Source organism: Neolamprologus multifasciatus, chromosome 9 (assembly GCF_963576455.1).
Source record: "Neolamprologus multifasciatus chromosome 9, fNeoMul1.2, whole genome shotgun sequence".
NCBI classification, from domain to species: Eukaryota; Metazoa; Chordata; class Actinopteri; order Cichliformes; family Cichlidae; genus Neolamprologus; species Neolamprologus multifasciatus.
The window spans coordinates 24,945,674-24,961,800 of NC_140447.1; the positions used below are offsets into that span (position 1 = coordinate 24,945,674).

At 37.9% G+C, this 16,127-nt stretch overlaps 1 protein-coding gene across 3 annotated transcripts in view; it reads right to left on the reverse strand.

Moving 5' to 3' along the window:
• The window catches only part of LOC146511654 (activated CDC42 kinase 1-like), a 37,321-nt gene extending 23,308 nt beyond the window's left edge, over positions 1-14,013 (reverse strand). The window contains exons 1-19 of one of the 3 annotated variants that reach the window (XM_085172108.1): positions 13,933-14,013; positions 11,985-12,039; positions 11,548-11,755; positions 11,183-11,426; positions 10,352-10,489; positions 9,922-10,006; positions 9,643-9,765; positions 9,224-9,319; positions 8,974-9,113; positions 8,590-8,759; positions 8,376-8,495; positions 8,199-8,284; positions 8,045-8,108; positions 7,867-7,934; positions 7,719-7,786; positions 6,769-6,859; positions 6,420-6,647; positions 6,201-6,335; positions 1,212-4,662 (exon numbers count right to left, since the gene is read on the reverse strand). In XM_085172108.1, coding sequence (XP_085028234.1) covers positions 4,450-4,662; positions 6,201-6,335; positions 6,420-6,647; positions 6,769-6,859; positions 7,719-7,786; positions 7,867-7,934; positions 8,045-8,108; positions 8,199-8,284; positions 8,376-8,495; positions 8,590-8,759; positions 8,974-9,113; positions 9,224-9,319; positions 9,643-9,765; positions 9,922-10,006; positions 10,352-10,489; positions 11,183-11,426; positions 11,548-11,755; positions 11,985-12,017 — 2,310 coding nt within the window. In that variant the 5' untranslated portion in view covers positions 12,018-12,039; positions 13,933-14,013 and the 3' untranslated portion in view covers positions 1,212-4,449. Of the gene's footprint in view, positions 1-1,211; positions 4,663-6,200; positions 6,336-6,419; positions 6,648-6,768; positions 6,860-7,718; positions 7,787-7,866; positions 7,935-8,044; positions 8,109-8,198; positions 8,285-8,375; positions 8,496-8,589; positions 8,760-8,973; positions 9,114-9,223; positions 9,320-9,642; positions 9,766-9,921; positions 10,007-10,351; positions 10,490-11,182; positions 11,427-11,547; positions 11,756-11,984; positions 12,040-13,932 lie in introns of those variants that run through there. The other 2 variants (XM_085172107.1, XM_085172106.1) reach the window with 2 other exon arrangements.
• Positions 14,014-16,127: the final 2,114 nt, after the last annotated feature.

Genomic DNA, 16,127 nt, shown 5'->3' on the forward strand with positions numbered 1-16,127 from the left:
AAATGATTATTTTAGGGTTTAAAACTGTTAACTGTTTGAATATTAATTCAAGTGATCATAGACAGTCTTTCACACTATTGCATCTCATTAACATATGGCAGGAGGTGTGTTTGAATTCATAGTGTACAGGATTTTCTGCATTTCACAGCTGTTACTTTACTGGCTGATTGACTAACTGCAAAATAAGTAGGCTGACAAATGCTCTCTAGTCCAAAAATGACTAATGAATGTGTTTGTAATCTTTCTCTACTTATATGGTAGTTTCTAATCCGTCCTCTTAAACAGGAGTGTCAGAACTAAGGCCCAGGTCCAGAATCGGTACGACAAAGATCAGGCCCCCTGGAAGGCTTTGGAAAATGTGAAGGATACATAAGTTTTGGACTTTAAATAATAGATAAAGACTTAAATCAGATAAACGTTATTGTTTTTTCACTATCGACTGTTGAAATTTCAAAACAAATAATACATTTTGTAACCACAGAACAGTCTGTGTGCCCAGAACTTTTTCTGTAATTTTACCCGTTTGCTTATTTCTTACCAATTAAGCCCAAAGTTTAGTGGTAACGATTTCTTTCATTTACTACAGCATTTTGTTATTGTGTAGAAAAACTGTGCCCTACTGCTGAAACTGCACTTCTTTTTTCTTATATTGAGATATCTCAGATTGAACGTGTAGTTTACACTGACAGAAAGAGGTCTGTTCTGATCCAAGTGGGCTGCATGCGGCCCACAGTGTAAAATAACATCCCTGCCCTGCAGAACCACACCAGACATTGCAAGACTATTTAGTGCAGCTGCACACTGATAAACTCACATGTACATATGGTGGACTAGCCCTTTATTCGTGACTAAAGCGAAGATTGCTTTATGTTTTTGTAAAAGTTCAACATAAAGTTAAATCAGTCAGATAAACAGTTGAGAGTAAGCAGATAGCATCTCTCTCATGCTGAGAGCAGAAAAGATTTTAATTCATCTTCACAGTCAGTCAGCCTAAAGCTGATTAGCCCTAAGTGGACACACACTCGTCCCAATACAATGAAGAGCCAAGGCTAATAATATTACACCCCCTTTTACACTGTTTTATACTTTTTCCCACTATTGTTCGCTTGCAATTTTTTTATTTATGAACTTAACGTGTTTATTTTGGTACAACATGTACAAAAACATATCCAAGAAAGAGCAACAACAGAGATGACCCCCATCGTACCGACCTAAAACGACGGGCTTTGCGGAGGGGACGGTCCCTCTCCTCCGGTCACTCCTCACTCTGCCCGCCGTACTCAGCCGTGCAATTTATCGGGTATCTGTGAAATTCACCTGAACCGTTATCTCCGTCTCTTTCCTCCGTTAATTCCGGGACGCTTCCCAGTGAGCGTGCAGGGATTTCAGAGCGTCACGACACGTCAGAAGACGGAACTCACCAAAATAACAGCACATCTTGTTTAGAAATGCAACTTTCAAAATAAAAGCACGTTACGGAAGTTAATTTTATTTCCCGCTAATTTTTACGTCCTCTTTACACACTTTACCATTACTTCATTAAATTGGAGGCAAGTATTTGATTTATATCGGTTGTCCGATGTAGGGTTGCATGCAAAACTCTTGAGGTACACCAAAAATTTATCTAAAAACAAATTTGTCTTTTTAAAATTTTACACAAGCTACAGCTTGAAATTTTAAATTATTAAGGAAATTAGAATGTTTTCAATTTACTGAACATCTGAAGAGGGAGAAAAACAAAAAAACCTCAAAGCTGAACCTGCCTTTAGCTATAACATAAACCGTAAGGATTAAGACAATGAAGGAGCGAGACAGTCTTTATGCTAAGCCAAAGGGTTTATTACAATTTTCTACTGAACATGGATGTCACAATAAAGAATGTCAACAACATCTGAAGTACAGAAATCATTCTCAGTATTTTTCAGCAACACAGTGAGCCAAAACAAATTTTCTAATGATCACATTTCTAGTTCAGGATGTGGAGAAACTTATTCTTGTAATGGATGCAAGATAATACAGGAGTAGCTGAACTAATGAAATCAGCTTAAATAATGAAACAGTTTTTCAGTGACAGATCCTTTTGAAACAATTAGTAGCTTTTAATATCCTGTACCGATTTATGACATTTTAACTTGACGGTTATAACTCTACTAATTCAGGGATAACAATTCCAGAATTTTTTTTTTTTTTAAAAAAGGCAAATAGTTGGAATTATGATCAACAAACAACCACAAATAAATTTAATTTGGACAAGTGAAACTCTAATATGGTTCCACTCTGAGCTATACTTTAGTAACATGCAGTGAGGAGAAAACCCATGCAAGTGAATTCATTTGTGTTTTCAGTCACTAACAAAGAAAAGAGGTTTTGAGGTCACAAGGCTAACAGAGCAGGTTTGTTGCTATAACGTTAATGATTATAGTGCACTCATTTCAACATCCTTCAGTGCTTAGAATTATTGCATAAGCAGTAAAAGCCTCATATGGACTGGATTCACTGGAAAGGCAGTAGGTAATTTAAAAAAAAAAAAGATAATGAAAGCAGCAGCAAATGTCTGAATTTTAAAATAGGCTTGCTTATCCTTCAAGGTTAAGTCACGTTAAAGTAATAATGTAGTTATAGACATCATAGCTATTAAAAGAGTGAGACCCTGTAAAAGCTTCAATATGCTACTGCAGGGTAGTTTTAGGTGTGTAGCCCCTTTCTCTTTTCCCAACCACTTCTCCTTGAGCTTAATTTAGAAAAGGATCAGCAAGTTACAATTTGATTAAATTAAGAAAAACTGATCAAACTCAAAAAGCAACATTTTTGATCTGATGCGGGTACTGACACTGGTATACTTTTATTGGTGCCACAATTTAAACCTAATTGGCTATGAGCCCCTACTGATTATAATAACCCTATAGAAACAGAACTATCAATTCATATTGAAAAGTTAGAAATGTGAGTATTGAATTTTTCCTAGCTGATTTATAACCAATAGAAATGACAAATTGCTTTTCCCACCACCCCATCTAGATGACTTTGTTTATGTGCCGTTTGGAATAATGTCCTCATTTTCTACCTCGACCTGTACTGTCAATCCTGCCCAGATGAGGCTCACTATGATGAGCAATAGTATTAAAGAGGAAATGTATGCAAAAACAAAAACAGTAGGAACCAGAAGAGTGCACACACTCTATGAAGGAAAAAACCTATATGCACACAAAACAAAGTCCCAAAACAAATAAATAAAGTATAAAACTCTGGGAAACACTGTTCCCGATAAGTTGTTCCACTTTTCAAGTGAAATATGAGAGACACTGCTCTCGATAAATACACGTATACAAAAAACACACAATGGTAGGCAAAAACTACCGTCACTGTTTATCATTATGGAAGGCACTGCTCCCGATAATGCGGTTTAATTATGGAAGGCACTGCTCCCGATAATGCGGTTTAATTATGGAAGGCACTGCTCCCGATAATGCGGTTTAATTATGGAAGGCACTGCTCCCGATAAAAATATTAAAACTCACTAAATGCTCCAACGTAGACAGTGCAACATAAAGGTCTCTTTGAGCTCAGAGGATTTAGTATTGTGCCTGCATTGCTTTTGTTTGTTTTTTATTAACTTATTTGACATTCACTTTGCCACCAATTGCAGAATAAACCTCTTTGCTTGTGATAAATAAACAATTTTCCACAAACTGCAGACAATTTTTTTGTTTCCTTGCCAGCTTTAGTCAGGCATTGGAAAATCTCATTAAATAAATTTTTTTTTTTTTTTTTTAAATCTACCAAGATACAATTTTTTATACCCTTAATTTCTCCCTTCTAACAGAGGGAGTCCACAGATGCACTTATGTCAGTCTATTTGTGAAAGCCTGCTTTTACAGCAGCTCAACGCTAAAGGAAGAAAAAGTGGGTAGAAAGATGAAACTTTATCTGGGTCTTTTTTCCCAGCAACATTTGGAGTCATTTCTGTAGCAGATACTGCCGTAGGTTTCGACAGTATAACCGTCATAATTATGGAAGACACTGCTTCCGATAATGTCGTATAAAAAGACAAACAGCAGCTTTATAGTGGACACTGCCACTGATAAATAATTAAAAAAACAAAACAAACAAATACATATAAGGTCTTTTAGTGCTTTGATGGCAAGTGGTCGCAGCAAGAGCTTCGAGTCTACTTGAGAGGAGGTGGATTTGTCAGTAGCATTTCATTTCTTCAAGTAATCCTTGTTCACAGTTTTCAGCCCTACATTTTAACACCGTTGTCTTCGAGACTATTTGTGGAATTGATTTGAACTCCCCTGAAATCTGAGCATAAGCCTATAACAAAGGTTGGGGTTTCTGATTAACGGCTTGTGCTTTTAAGTGCTGATATTGGAGCGCTATGATTTACTTTCCAAAAAATACACATGCAAACACACAACTCCCACCCTCACATCTCTGCGTCCCACCAATTTAAATTTCTTCATCGAGGTCCCAGATGTTTCCCACCATGGCATTGGCACATCCCTGCAAGTTCCAGGTGGCTAAGGCCAGCTGGGTGTGGAGTTCATCCACGTCAGTAGTCTCAGCAATGGACGCCAGAGTGTGGGAGCCTCGGCCAAACAGTAGGTGACGGAAGGGAACCTTAACAGGTGAGACGTATGGGGAGAGGAGGCTGTGCTCAACCTTTAGTTAAAAAACAAAAAAAACAAAATTCACATAATTAGTAACTACAGAATAGCTCTTGCTGATTTTTTCCTTGTGGTTCCAGAAAAGAATGTTAGACTAGGTGTAGAAAAAAGAGTCCCAGCTTTTTATTCATTTCCATCAGCTGGGATATAAGACACCAGGACGTCACTACACAGTAACTAACAGATAAGGTACCATAAAACAATGTCGGCCACTTGCGTAGATTGCATGCATGTTTGCACGTTGCAATAAATCGATGCACCCACTTACTAGGGGTGGGGGAAAAAATCGATACTGTGTAGTATCCTGATATTTTGTTTGCTAATAATGTATCGATACAGGGACAGCAGAAATCGATATTTTGTTACAAAAAACGTTTTTGTGGACTGGAACATGCTCTGACTTCAGAGCATGTTGATCCTTTTTCTGAGCAAGAATCCTGACATTCCTTCACTGTCCAAATGTGTTTAACTTTTTTTTGGCAGCAATAAACATGACAGTTTACTTATTTTAATTTAAGACATGTTTTATTTTAATTAAGTTTAAAACTTTTTTATTTAATGTAAAATTATATTTTGTTTTAATTTACTTTCAAATTCTTCAGGTACTGAATGGGCTGCATAGTTTTCATAAATTGCATAGTTCAGAATAGCTATAATTGTACCAGATGGTTGCATTCAGTTAAGTTGGACTAGACTGTAATACAAACCGTTCAGTTTGTCAACAATAAAACTGAAATGAGAGAAAGACTGAGTGTGAGACTTTGATATTATATAAAATGAATATTGATAAAGTTTACCTTTATGTACAGAATCTGAATATTGCAAAATATTTTTAAAAATTGCAATAATATCGTATCGTGCGTTAAGTATTGTGATAATATCGTATCGTGGGATGTATGGTGATTCCCACCTCTACCACTTACCATTTCTTCTATCAAAATATAAAGCAAGGAACCTTAAAATATTGTGCAAAAAAATCTTGAGCACAATGTTCTAAGTTGGGTCAAACCACATCACTAGTTTTTTTTTTGTAATTAAAATACAAAATCCAGCATCTTGTAGGTTTTTTTTTGTTGTTTTTTTTAACTTAAAAAATCTTCTTCTAAGCAACAAAATGGCAAGTCTGAGCTTTTGGTTAATGACAATCTTGTGTAAACCAACATTTTCTGATGCGAGCACAGCACTGCAACACAGACGCCAAGCTTCATAATGAAGTTTGGTCTGTCAGCATCTGTGACATCTATAAACTGACTGAGCTTACAATTCCATGTGGCCTTAGCTTTCCTCTTTTAGGAAAAGAGGAAAAGAGGAAAACTAGGGCCGCAGATGTTTTGCATGCTTGTCAAGCTCACAGTTGAGCTTTAGGTATTACAACTTACAAAAATTAGGATTGAGAGGGGAGAGACAAATTAGATTGAGGCTCAGCAAACCTGAACAAATGAGGGGTACGGAACAGAAAAGTATTTTCAAAATGTATCGTTTTTTTAAATTACAACACACAACCCAGCAGAGGTCTTGTAATACATGCATTACCATCATGATCCTGTTGTTGAGGATTCGACAGGCTTCTTTGTCGTCCAAGTTGGTGTTGGCAATGTCATTGTAGAGGTTCATGGCAGCACGCTGGAAGGAGCCTCGTGCACGGTTCAACCAGCTGGGACTCAAATCCTTCACCAGACAAAACAAATATTCTTAATCACATGAAATTTATAACATGGCTGAAAATGAAACAAGAGTCAAGAAGACGCCAACCTGTGAAAGCAGCCGGATGTGTTTGTAGACTCCCGCCACAGCCTTGGTGAGAGTTTTGCTGTACCGGTTCACATCCAAGCTCAGCAGGTGGTCATGAACCAGGTGCAGGGCCATCTGACCAGCAAACTGCGCTGCTATCGCCGTGATCTCGTTGGTTTGATTGTTGGTTTCATAGTTAAGTTGGTCCACGGTGTCCAATTGAGTGCCATAATAAGTGTAGACCTCAGACTTAAGTGGAGAAACATACAGACAGTTCAATACACATCACTGTTTGCTTAATGTTTAAAACGACAAGCAGACTTTTTTTTTTGTTTGGTTTTTTTAAATATATAAATGAACCACCCCTCACATTTGGTTTGATGAAGTGAAAGGAGACTGAGGGGATTCCAGAGAAAGCCAAGAAGGGATAGGCTGGGTCATCTATTGTCATCGGTCTCATTCTGCAGGGAAAGAAGAAAAAAAAAAAAATTGTTATTGTAGATGGGTAAAACAGAAAGAAACAAAGTAATCCCTCATTATCTGCTATGAAATAACTGGTTTAGAGTCATTTTTATAAGTGTTTAGACAGTTATTTTAAAGGGGCCTATTATACTTATTTTTGGCTCTAGTAGAACAGCTTGGTAGGACTCACACTTATTAATATTTTTTAATCTTATACAGAGCCTTTGTGTAGTCACTCAGCTCATCCTGTCTGAAACGAGCCATTTATTTTAGCTCCTCTTCCTTACTTCCAATTGGTTCCCCGCTTTCGAACAACAGGTGGATTGGGGTTACAACCGGAATACCTGGGATGACCATATTAAGCAATATTCCGCTCGTTATGGCATTCAGAGCCGTGTGAAGCTCAAGCTTTTGTCTCAAGAGGGTGGTTATAAAACTCCACCAACATGTGAAAATACCTGGATTCTGATAACTGGCAGAAATTTGCAAGCTTAAAGAACATCAGATTTCACTGATTATTACAGTCGTTTTACTGTACAAACTATTTAAGAACACCTTTGGCAACTTTGAAAATATACATATTTCTGGACACACACACACACTTTAATTTTGCCTACATAAAAGCTTCGACTTGCAAATGTATATTTAATGTTTTAGGACTAGCTCATCAGCCAGATAGTTGAATAAATAAAAGGTGTGCAATCTCAGAGTGCAATCAATCATCATCAGTCAAATATTGTCCAGGGGCCTGTTTATAGTAAATCCATTTGTCCCCTTCATATGCAAGACCGTTCCTCTATTACTTGACTAACGTTTTATGCACTGTGGTTCATTTCACTACACTGGTTTCCTACTTACACATTAGCCTCCCACTTTGTTTCTCCTGCCATCTTGTACACCGTGCCAGCACCAACAGGACTATTTACCTTTAAGAAAAAGGCAGATTACAGTCAGCACAAACTATCCATTTGTACGAAACGTGTATCACTATGAATCAGTGTAATACCTCTTTCATCGTGGTCTCAAGGAGGCTGTAGAGCAGTGGACTTGCTGAGGCCATAAAGCCCCCCTCACCTTGTAAAGAAAAAGCAACAAATCAAAAAACAAAAAACAAAAGAGGTCAACTGGCAAATGCCACCATTTAAGTGCTGAGATGTCTTGCGTGTGTAAATTTGTCTACATACCCATGACAACCCCGTCCAGGCTTATGTAGGTGAACACTTTTTTGTCAATAGAGGCCATATAACCCTTAAAAAGAAAACAAAACAAACAGATGAGACATGTTAAAACACTATCAACACAGCAGGCATTTCCTTTCAAAAGGTATGCAGTTCTCACCTCCAGCCACTCTGTAGCGCCAACACTTCCATATTCTCCTGCACTCCAGCTCGCAAACACCAGGCTTCTCCTGGGCCTGAACCCATCTATAGACGACATGATACTTCTTGCACTGCGGTCCAGTGTACCCAATCCCACCAACTGTTGTTTGTATAGCATTTTGTTTTTATTCCTTACCATTCTCGACCATTTCATGGAAAGCCTTGGCCAGCTGTACCAGTACTGAGGTGCCAACAGTGGCTCTGGCGTAGCCGCTACCCCAGGCATCCCTCTGAGCTCCCAGTACAATGTAGCGATCTGCAGGTTCATGCACAAAGCCATCTTAATGTCACACGTCTTGGCCTAAGACTAAGCAAAAGCTAAGTCACGCCAAATAAAAGTTTAGTCTTACCAGGATCATCAAATCCTTTGATCACCCCAAACACATTATGGATCTCCTTGTTCACCAGCTTGTTGTTGACCTCAAGAGTGATGTTCTCAACGCCTCCCAGCCTGTAAGACACTTCCTTGAATCCACCTTTAAAACCACTTGTTTCATCTGGTTCAGGACCACCAATTTTCCTAAAAGAACACAAATGAAAAGTTTTAACTGTGGCAGATATAATACTGAACTCAGCAGCATGAAATTGTAGAGGTGTCTGGCAGCTGTCCTGTTTAACTGACGCTGATGGTAAAGCCATGATCATCATGGTCGTCACACAGTGGGTAAACATATGAATGTTTCTTAATCTGTAGAACACTCTTCATGTCTGCATTGATCTGTGTGTGGCCTTACTGAAGAAGTTTTACAGCAACACTGCGGGTGAGAGTCTGGGCTGGGATTTTGGGGAGGCCAGATGACCGAGTTGGGGGGAACTGGGTGTGGTTAAAGGAGGGGAATCCAGGGGTGTAGGGGTCACCTGAGCCCAGATGGACCTGAAACGGACATGAAAACACAGATTCAGGCAAAAGGGAAGGGAAAAAAAAATCCACTATCATAACAAAACAACACTTTACTGCCTACTTGACTTATTTTACAAACTCACATGTCCATAGAGCACAGTGTCAGCTACATAATTGTAATCAGCTTCATCGGGGTAGATGAGAACAGCAGACGCCCCTCTACCTTCAGCATTGGCCACCTGAAAGGGGGAAAAAATAAATAAATAAATAAAAACAACTAAAGAATTTTGTTCCTGGAACAAAACCTGCTCGTCAGCTTCCTTAATGTAAATGCATCTCAAAGCCTTCCAAGTGAAGGCTGATCAATGTAAAAGATAAAAGTTTAAGCTGAATTAAATTGAAAGTTTTTCAATTTAAAGAAAAACTTTGACAACCAGCTGTGAGTAACTGAACCCATTTCCTCAAAGTTGCAGTTAAATTTGAGTTACTCACAAGTAGAATTCATTTTTCTAACGCTTCACTCTGCTACCCTACCTACACCATCTTCATCATGCACACATACCTGCTCTGCAAAACTGATCTTTCCAGCACGGACGAGCAGCACGCAGCCTTTTAACTCAACCTTATTTTTATTCACGATATCCAGGTCCTCTTTACGCCCATAGTTGCCGTACACAAGTTTGCCCTGTAAATACCAATTAATAGCAGTTAGTTAAATTAACAAGATACACAAGGTTTCTGAACAACAGTCCTAACTACAAATCTTCTGACAGTCGTGGTTTGTGTCACAGGTTTCAGAAAGTGAAACTAAGGTGGTTCTTTGCCAAAGCTTTATGCTCACCTGAACTCTGCCTGTAGCGCTGTAGGCCAGATACCCAGTAAGGCTGAAATCTTCTGAACCAAACTGAACCTTGTTTGGATTCTGGCTGCAAAGGAGAAGGCAAGAACCTGTTAAAAACCATTTTCCTTGGACACTTTATTTTACAGGTTTGTGACATTTCAATCCATTTCTCGTCACAAACATGCATGTGTGTTCCAGTGTTTATTTAACAAATATACAACTTATAATGAAGCATTAGAAAATGTCAATGGACAAATTCAGGTGCAATTTGTAGAATTCTTTTTTGTTTTGATTTTGTAACTCCTCCTTTTACACTAAACAGTTTGGCGTGCAAAACTCAAATCAGGAAATCACAGAGATAGAAAGCCTCCCTCTGAATTAATGCCACAATCATTTAATTAAAAAAAAACTTTTTTTAAGTTCCAGGTACCTGTCTGGGATCGGCAGCTGAACATAGTGGATGCCTGTCCAGGGATCCATCTCTAGTTTCTTGAATTCATCAAAGATGCTGTTTGCCAAACTCATGTCTTCATCATTTCCGGCTGAACGCCCGGGCTTATCAAAGTCCCTGCAGAAAGGACATCTTATTTACTTTTTCTGTTGGCATCTCAGTTTAGTCTTGAAATGATTGACATCTCTTTAACATGCAGTTCAAACATTTCACGTAAAAGGCATTTCAAATGACTCACTGGCTTAACCAAGCACACAGTGTGCCCCGTTTTAAGCGCCAGGCATCATGTTTCCATGAAACATAGGAAACTTTTTGAAAATAATGAGTGTAGTTTCACAATGAGAAGTCGAAGGTGAAAATGAGTCTACATGAAAAACCCCTGCAAGTCAAAGTTCCCCCTCCACCGCCAACTTTCATTTGCAGTGAAAGCTTAATAGATGACAAACATTAGTCCAGGCAGCCAAATAGATCCCATAATCAGTTCTGTTAAAATTATGAAGAAGCAGGGGTATGGCAGTAGTTTGAATGAATCTTGACAACGTTTAACCATCACTAACGGCACTTAAAATCAACTCGTTTTAATGCAACCTTCTCCTCTGCACTGGAAATAAGGATTTATAATTCACCACATTTATTTATCCATTATTTTTCCCTCAAGTCACGTGTCCTAATTCGATTTAGTGTTAGAGAGAAATGTTTCTCTTTGTAATCATTTACTTTTTATTGGTTCAGCAGTAGAGTTGTTTGATGTGTGCCCATACTGATATTAAATGTGTGTTTGGTTTGAAGGTGTGTGCATATTCAGTGTACCTTAGAGTCTTTTGAAAGGCCTCTTTGGTCATTTTCCTCGCAAGAAGTTGAGAGATGTTCTTGAAGTCCATCTCAACCTCTGCAGGTTGTGCAACCGGAGCTTGTGTCACTGGTGCCACCGGAGTTTGTGTCACTGGTGCAACCGGAGCTTGTGTCACTGGTGCAACCGGAGCTTGTGTCACTAGGCTGCAGTTCAGCGACTCCACTTTAGGTTTACTGTGACTGATATAACCAACCAGATAGCCTGGAAGACACAGCACACACCAAAACCGATTAAAATGTAGTACATACAAAGTACATAAAGAGAGTCATTTTCCTTTCTGTAGACTTGGATTAGTATAAGAGGTTTTCAGAGCATAACCTACCAACGATAAATATCAGCAGGGTTCCCAGGAGTAGGAAGGCAATGGAATGCCGGCTATAATTTTGAGGTGCCGGTCTGAAGCTTGGCGAGCCCTCGGCCTCCACGTCTGTAAACTCCTCAGCACCATCTTCAGACAGTTTGACCTCCAGATGACTTTCTCCGTTCTCTGTGGGCTGCAGGGGGAACCTGCTGTAACGCACACTTTTAACCTGGAGAAGATCAGAGTGAAAATTATGAGAGCAACATGCTCCAGATTCAGCAGCTGCATAAGAGCAAGAGCAGCATAGTAGTAACAATGGTAGAGTTGTTAAAATAAAAAGAAAAGAAAAAGCAAAACAAAGCTTATCACTTTGTGATTGCAGCCGTTTTATCAGTTTGCTCAAGATACAAACGGTGATGAAGATGTGACGATGTGCAAAATTTAGGCTGTGAACGTACCACGCCGTTAAACGCCAATCTCATCTGATCCATCGCTCCTGGTTTTGTTGTTGTTCTAAAAACAGAATATAGGACAAAGAGTCAATGAGGCAGTGGGCAGCGAAAAGAGAGAGAGGCCAGGAGAGAGCACGAGAGAGGAGGGAAGGGAAAAAGAAAAAAAAAAAAAAAAAAAGGACGTGCAGCAAATCAGGTAACAGAGCAGCTATTCATGGTATTGCAGGGTGGAGTGTTTCCTCTACACTAACTGCCTTAAAACCCTTATTTTGTATACAGTAAAACCTTGTTTTATATACACGGTATTCTCTGAGCTGTGGATCACACAGGATTTGGCTTTTCTGGTTCTTTTTGGGAATGCAAATATGTGCAGGAAAGACTTGGATGATAATGGAGGAGATAAATCCCTTAGGGGGTCAGGAAGAACATCTAGTATCAAAAAAAAAAAAAAAGCAAGCGCAGATCTGCATGGGCTGTCTCCTGTGGTCCCACACAGACAAGTTAACAGAAAATAAGTAATTGAGCCAGTTCTCAAGTAAAATAAGGATAAAGAACAGTATTCAATTGTCTTTACTGTACCATGCAGTTTACAGCTTTGCTTGGCATCTACAAAACTGTGTCACCTTATGAAGGCTGTGCTGTTTGTTGTTGAAATTTGTTTTATTAACACTATGTGGATCAAAGTGCATATAGAGTGAGAATCTGTTCAACTATTTCCTCTGTATAAGGGAAGAATGAGATCTGTGCAGTGCAGAATCACATCATCTCTTTCTGCTATCCAGCCCTCTCATCTACAAGATGTGGGCCTGTAACAAACAGGAGCAGCCTGCTTCTTAATATATTACATCCAGCAGTTAACCAGCGCACCCAATGATTGGCACGATTGGTTCATACTAGCAATGTTTGATTTTCTAATCAACTTACAGGGCAGTGATATTACAGCCAGTAATAAGGATGTAATAGTTCATGTCTCTCTGCTGGACAAACTGTACTGAAATGAAACTATGGAACATTATCATATCAACAAACATCAGAAAAAAAAAACTGTAATTGTTGGTCGACTAATATCAGTGACCAAGTTTATCACATAAAGGCACCATACAACAAAAACGTTTCATCATTTTTTTTGGCATTTAAAAACACCAAGAACATAACCAGGAAATATATACTGAAAGAATAACCTAAAAATATTTGTGCTATCTAAATGATGTCTGCTTCCTTATGAGTTACCGTATTTACTAATCTTTCTATTGAAACATGCCATGTGTGGTTTACTCGAAGGAGGAAGATTTCCCCATGTGTCACATCCTTTGAAGACATTTGTCAGCCTGCAGATAATACAAGTACTTCCTGCTGCAGTGTATCTTACAGCCAGCAAGTAACGTAGTTTAATTCAGTGATCTTCAAATAAATCCTCCCTCCATTAAGGATAAGGCTTACATACATTTATGTAAGCATACATTTATAAAACATTACCAGACCAAGCAGGAATGAAGCAAGAGTTTTACCCCCTGTGTTCATGTTGTTCTTTTGTATACTTCATCTGTTTGTATGTTGTATACTCGTTGTTTGTCCAATAAAGTTCATTAAAAAATAAATAAATTTAAAAAGTTATAAAGCAAGAAGCCGTTGGGGAGTGGTTCCTGAAGGTTACATCATGTACCAGCGCCAAGTGAACTTACACGCATTCTGCGTTATTATTAAGGTTGGCAAAAATAAAAGCATTACATATGTTTTACGGCTAACTATAACAGTGAAACATGGTGGCAAGAGAGTGCATTGAAAAGCCAGGTGACATTGCACACTACTAGCAAAACGTTCGTTTAACACATAGTCTGAGTCATTGCTTCACAGGAATCGAATGAAACGCACTGCAGCTAAAGAAAAGGCTTTCTTTTCAAAATTAAAATACACGAATGATTGATTAGTATAAGACCAAAGCGAGGACTCTCACCTTCTCGACGTTCCACAACGTCCGCGTCTTTACTGAGAAGATTCCTTTCCTTATAAAGCTGTGTCACTTCCGGGTCGTCTGTTAACACACATGCGCAGAGCCTGTGATTTGATGTGCGGGAAAATGTATTATAAATCTGTACAAGTATAATTTAATGAACAACTTAAAATTATCTCAGGAAAATTTACCGATTTTTTTAGTTGTTTGGGGGTTGTTGTTTTTTTACGTATGTTTAATAAGTTTAGATAAAGAAAACATTAAACAGAGCTTTTTTGCCTCCAAAAATTACACCTTTAAACTATAACTTTGTGATACTAATAAATGTATATGTATTTTTTTCACATTATTTTTTTTTAAATTGCATGACATGGTAATAGTACATGAGCTACACAAAAATGTAATAATTAAATAATTATCTTAATAATTAAATTCACATAAATCCAGGTTTATTTTTGCAGTGTCTACATTAGAAATAATGTTATATGCCACTGCTATTGTTTTATTTTACAGCCCACTTATGGAGCAACATCTATACTATTTAAATTTTTACGTCTATTGACATTATATTTGTGTTAACCTTACGACAGACTGGCAACCTGTCCAGGATCATATAACCCTCCACGGTGTCCAGGGACAACCCTCACTAGGGTTTAAATACCTGGGACTCCCCCACCTGCCAAAACCTGGATCACTGATAGCCTACACAGATACATGTAGCTTTTAGCATGATTAATTGATCCAGTATGAACTTTTGGTACCATTTACCATAATTAAAGAATTACAATGTATTTATGTATTTATGTATTTCAACGAGTAACAATTGGACCCTTAGACGACGTTTGTACTTATTAGCTTTCCCACAGTTTTATTTGTCCATTACTTTTAAAAGGTTGTGGCTATTTTTCTTCTAATCTTGTGCAGCGTAGCACTTGTAGTACATTACAAAACTCGCCATTGTTAGCAGTGCCAAGAAATATGCTTTATTAAGTGGGTGGAGTTTGAAATAATGAACCTGGATTGTTGAGGCCAGGCTTCACATACCACACGACACCAATGCTTCTGTGAATAATGACTGAATTGTTGGCATGCTCTGTTCCTTCATATTTTTTTTTATCAAATGTCTTTTGTAGTCTACTTCCTTTTACCAAAACAAGCAGGACAGGAGGAACACAATACTGAACAAGAACACATTTATAATTACGCCTCATTACTAACAACCACCCATTATAATACAAATGAATGGGAAATCATGCTGCTGTACACACCCATCTGTGGAAGACACTTACAGTAACTTTAGCTCATTCTGTGATGTGAATACTGTGATGTATCCATGTGATGTGGTTAATGCTGGCCTGAGAAGACATTTCAGTCATTCACTCATGTGACAATTGTTTCTTCTCACTGAAACGGATCTAATTAGATTTGTAACATCAAAGACCTCCACGGCACCCTCTCTTTTTTAAAAATAAAATGTACTTTTATTTGTATTTAACAGTTAAAAAAACAAACAAATAACCAAACAATGCAGTTTGGTATTCAAACCATCACCAAGGATTTAAACAAATTTCCTAAAAACTAAAAAGACATTTCTAGTCATGTTGTACCAAGAGAATCTTTAAAACCTGTAGAACTCCAAAACAGCGTAAATGAAAAACCCATATACTTCTGCACCTTCTTATTGCTTGAATGGTCCATTTGCTTGACTGGTATTTTCATGAATGTAAAAAAAAAAAAAAAAAAAAAACAGGGAGGAAAAACTACTTTTTAACAGGAAGAAATGTCAGACAGAGCTAGGTTCAGTAGGGGCAGCCATTGGTCAATAACAGTTGAGGGTGACAGATTATTTCATTGCTTTATTGTTTTGGAAGTTTTCCAATCAGAATAAAATGGCTGTTTACACGTGGTGAGAGCTTAAAGAGACAGGAACTTGGTAAACAGCTTCTTTATGCTGATATCTCTATTTAACACAATGATAAAGGTTTGTATGCTGAGACGTTTTGGAGGTTTTTTATATTAAGCTTAAAAATATAAAAATGTTTACATTTTATTTCATGCCTTAAGTATTTTTTATATGATTTGATGTATATTTTATACATGTAGTTTTAGCATCTATTTAAATTAACTTAATTTACAAACATTCTTGAAGATAACTACCCAAGTAAGTGCCAAGAGATATTTCTTAATTTCCTGCTGAG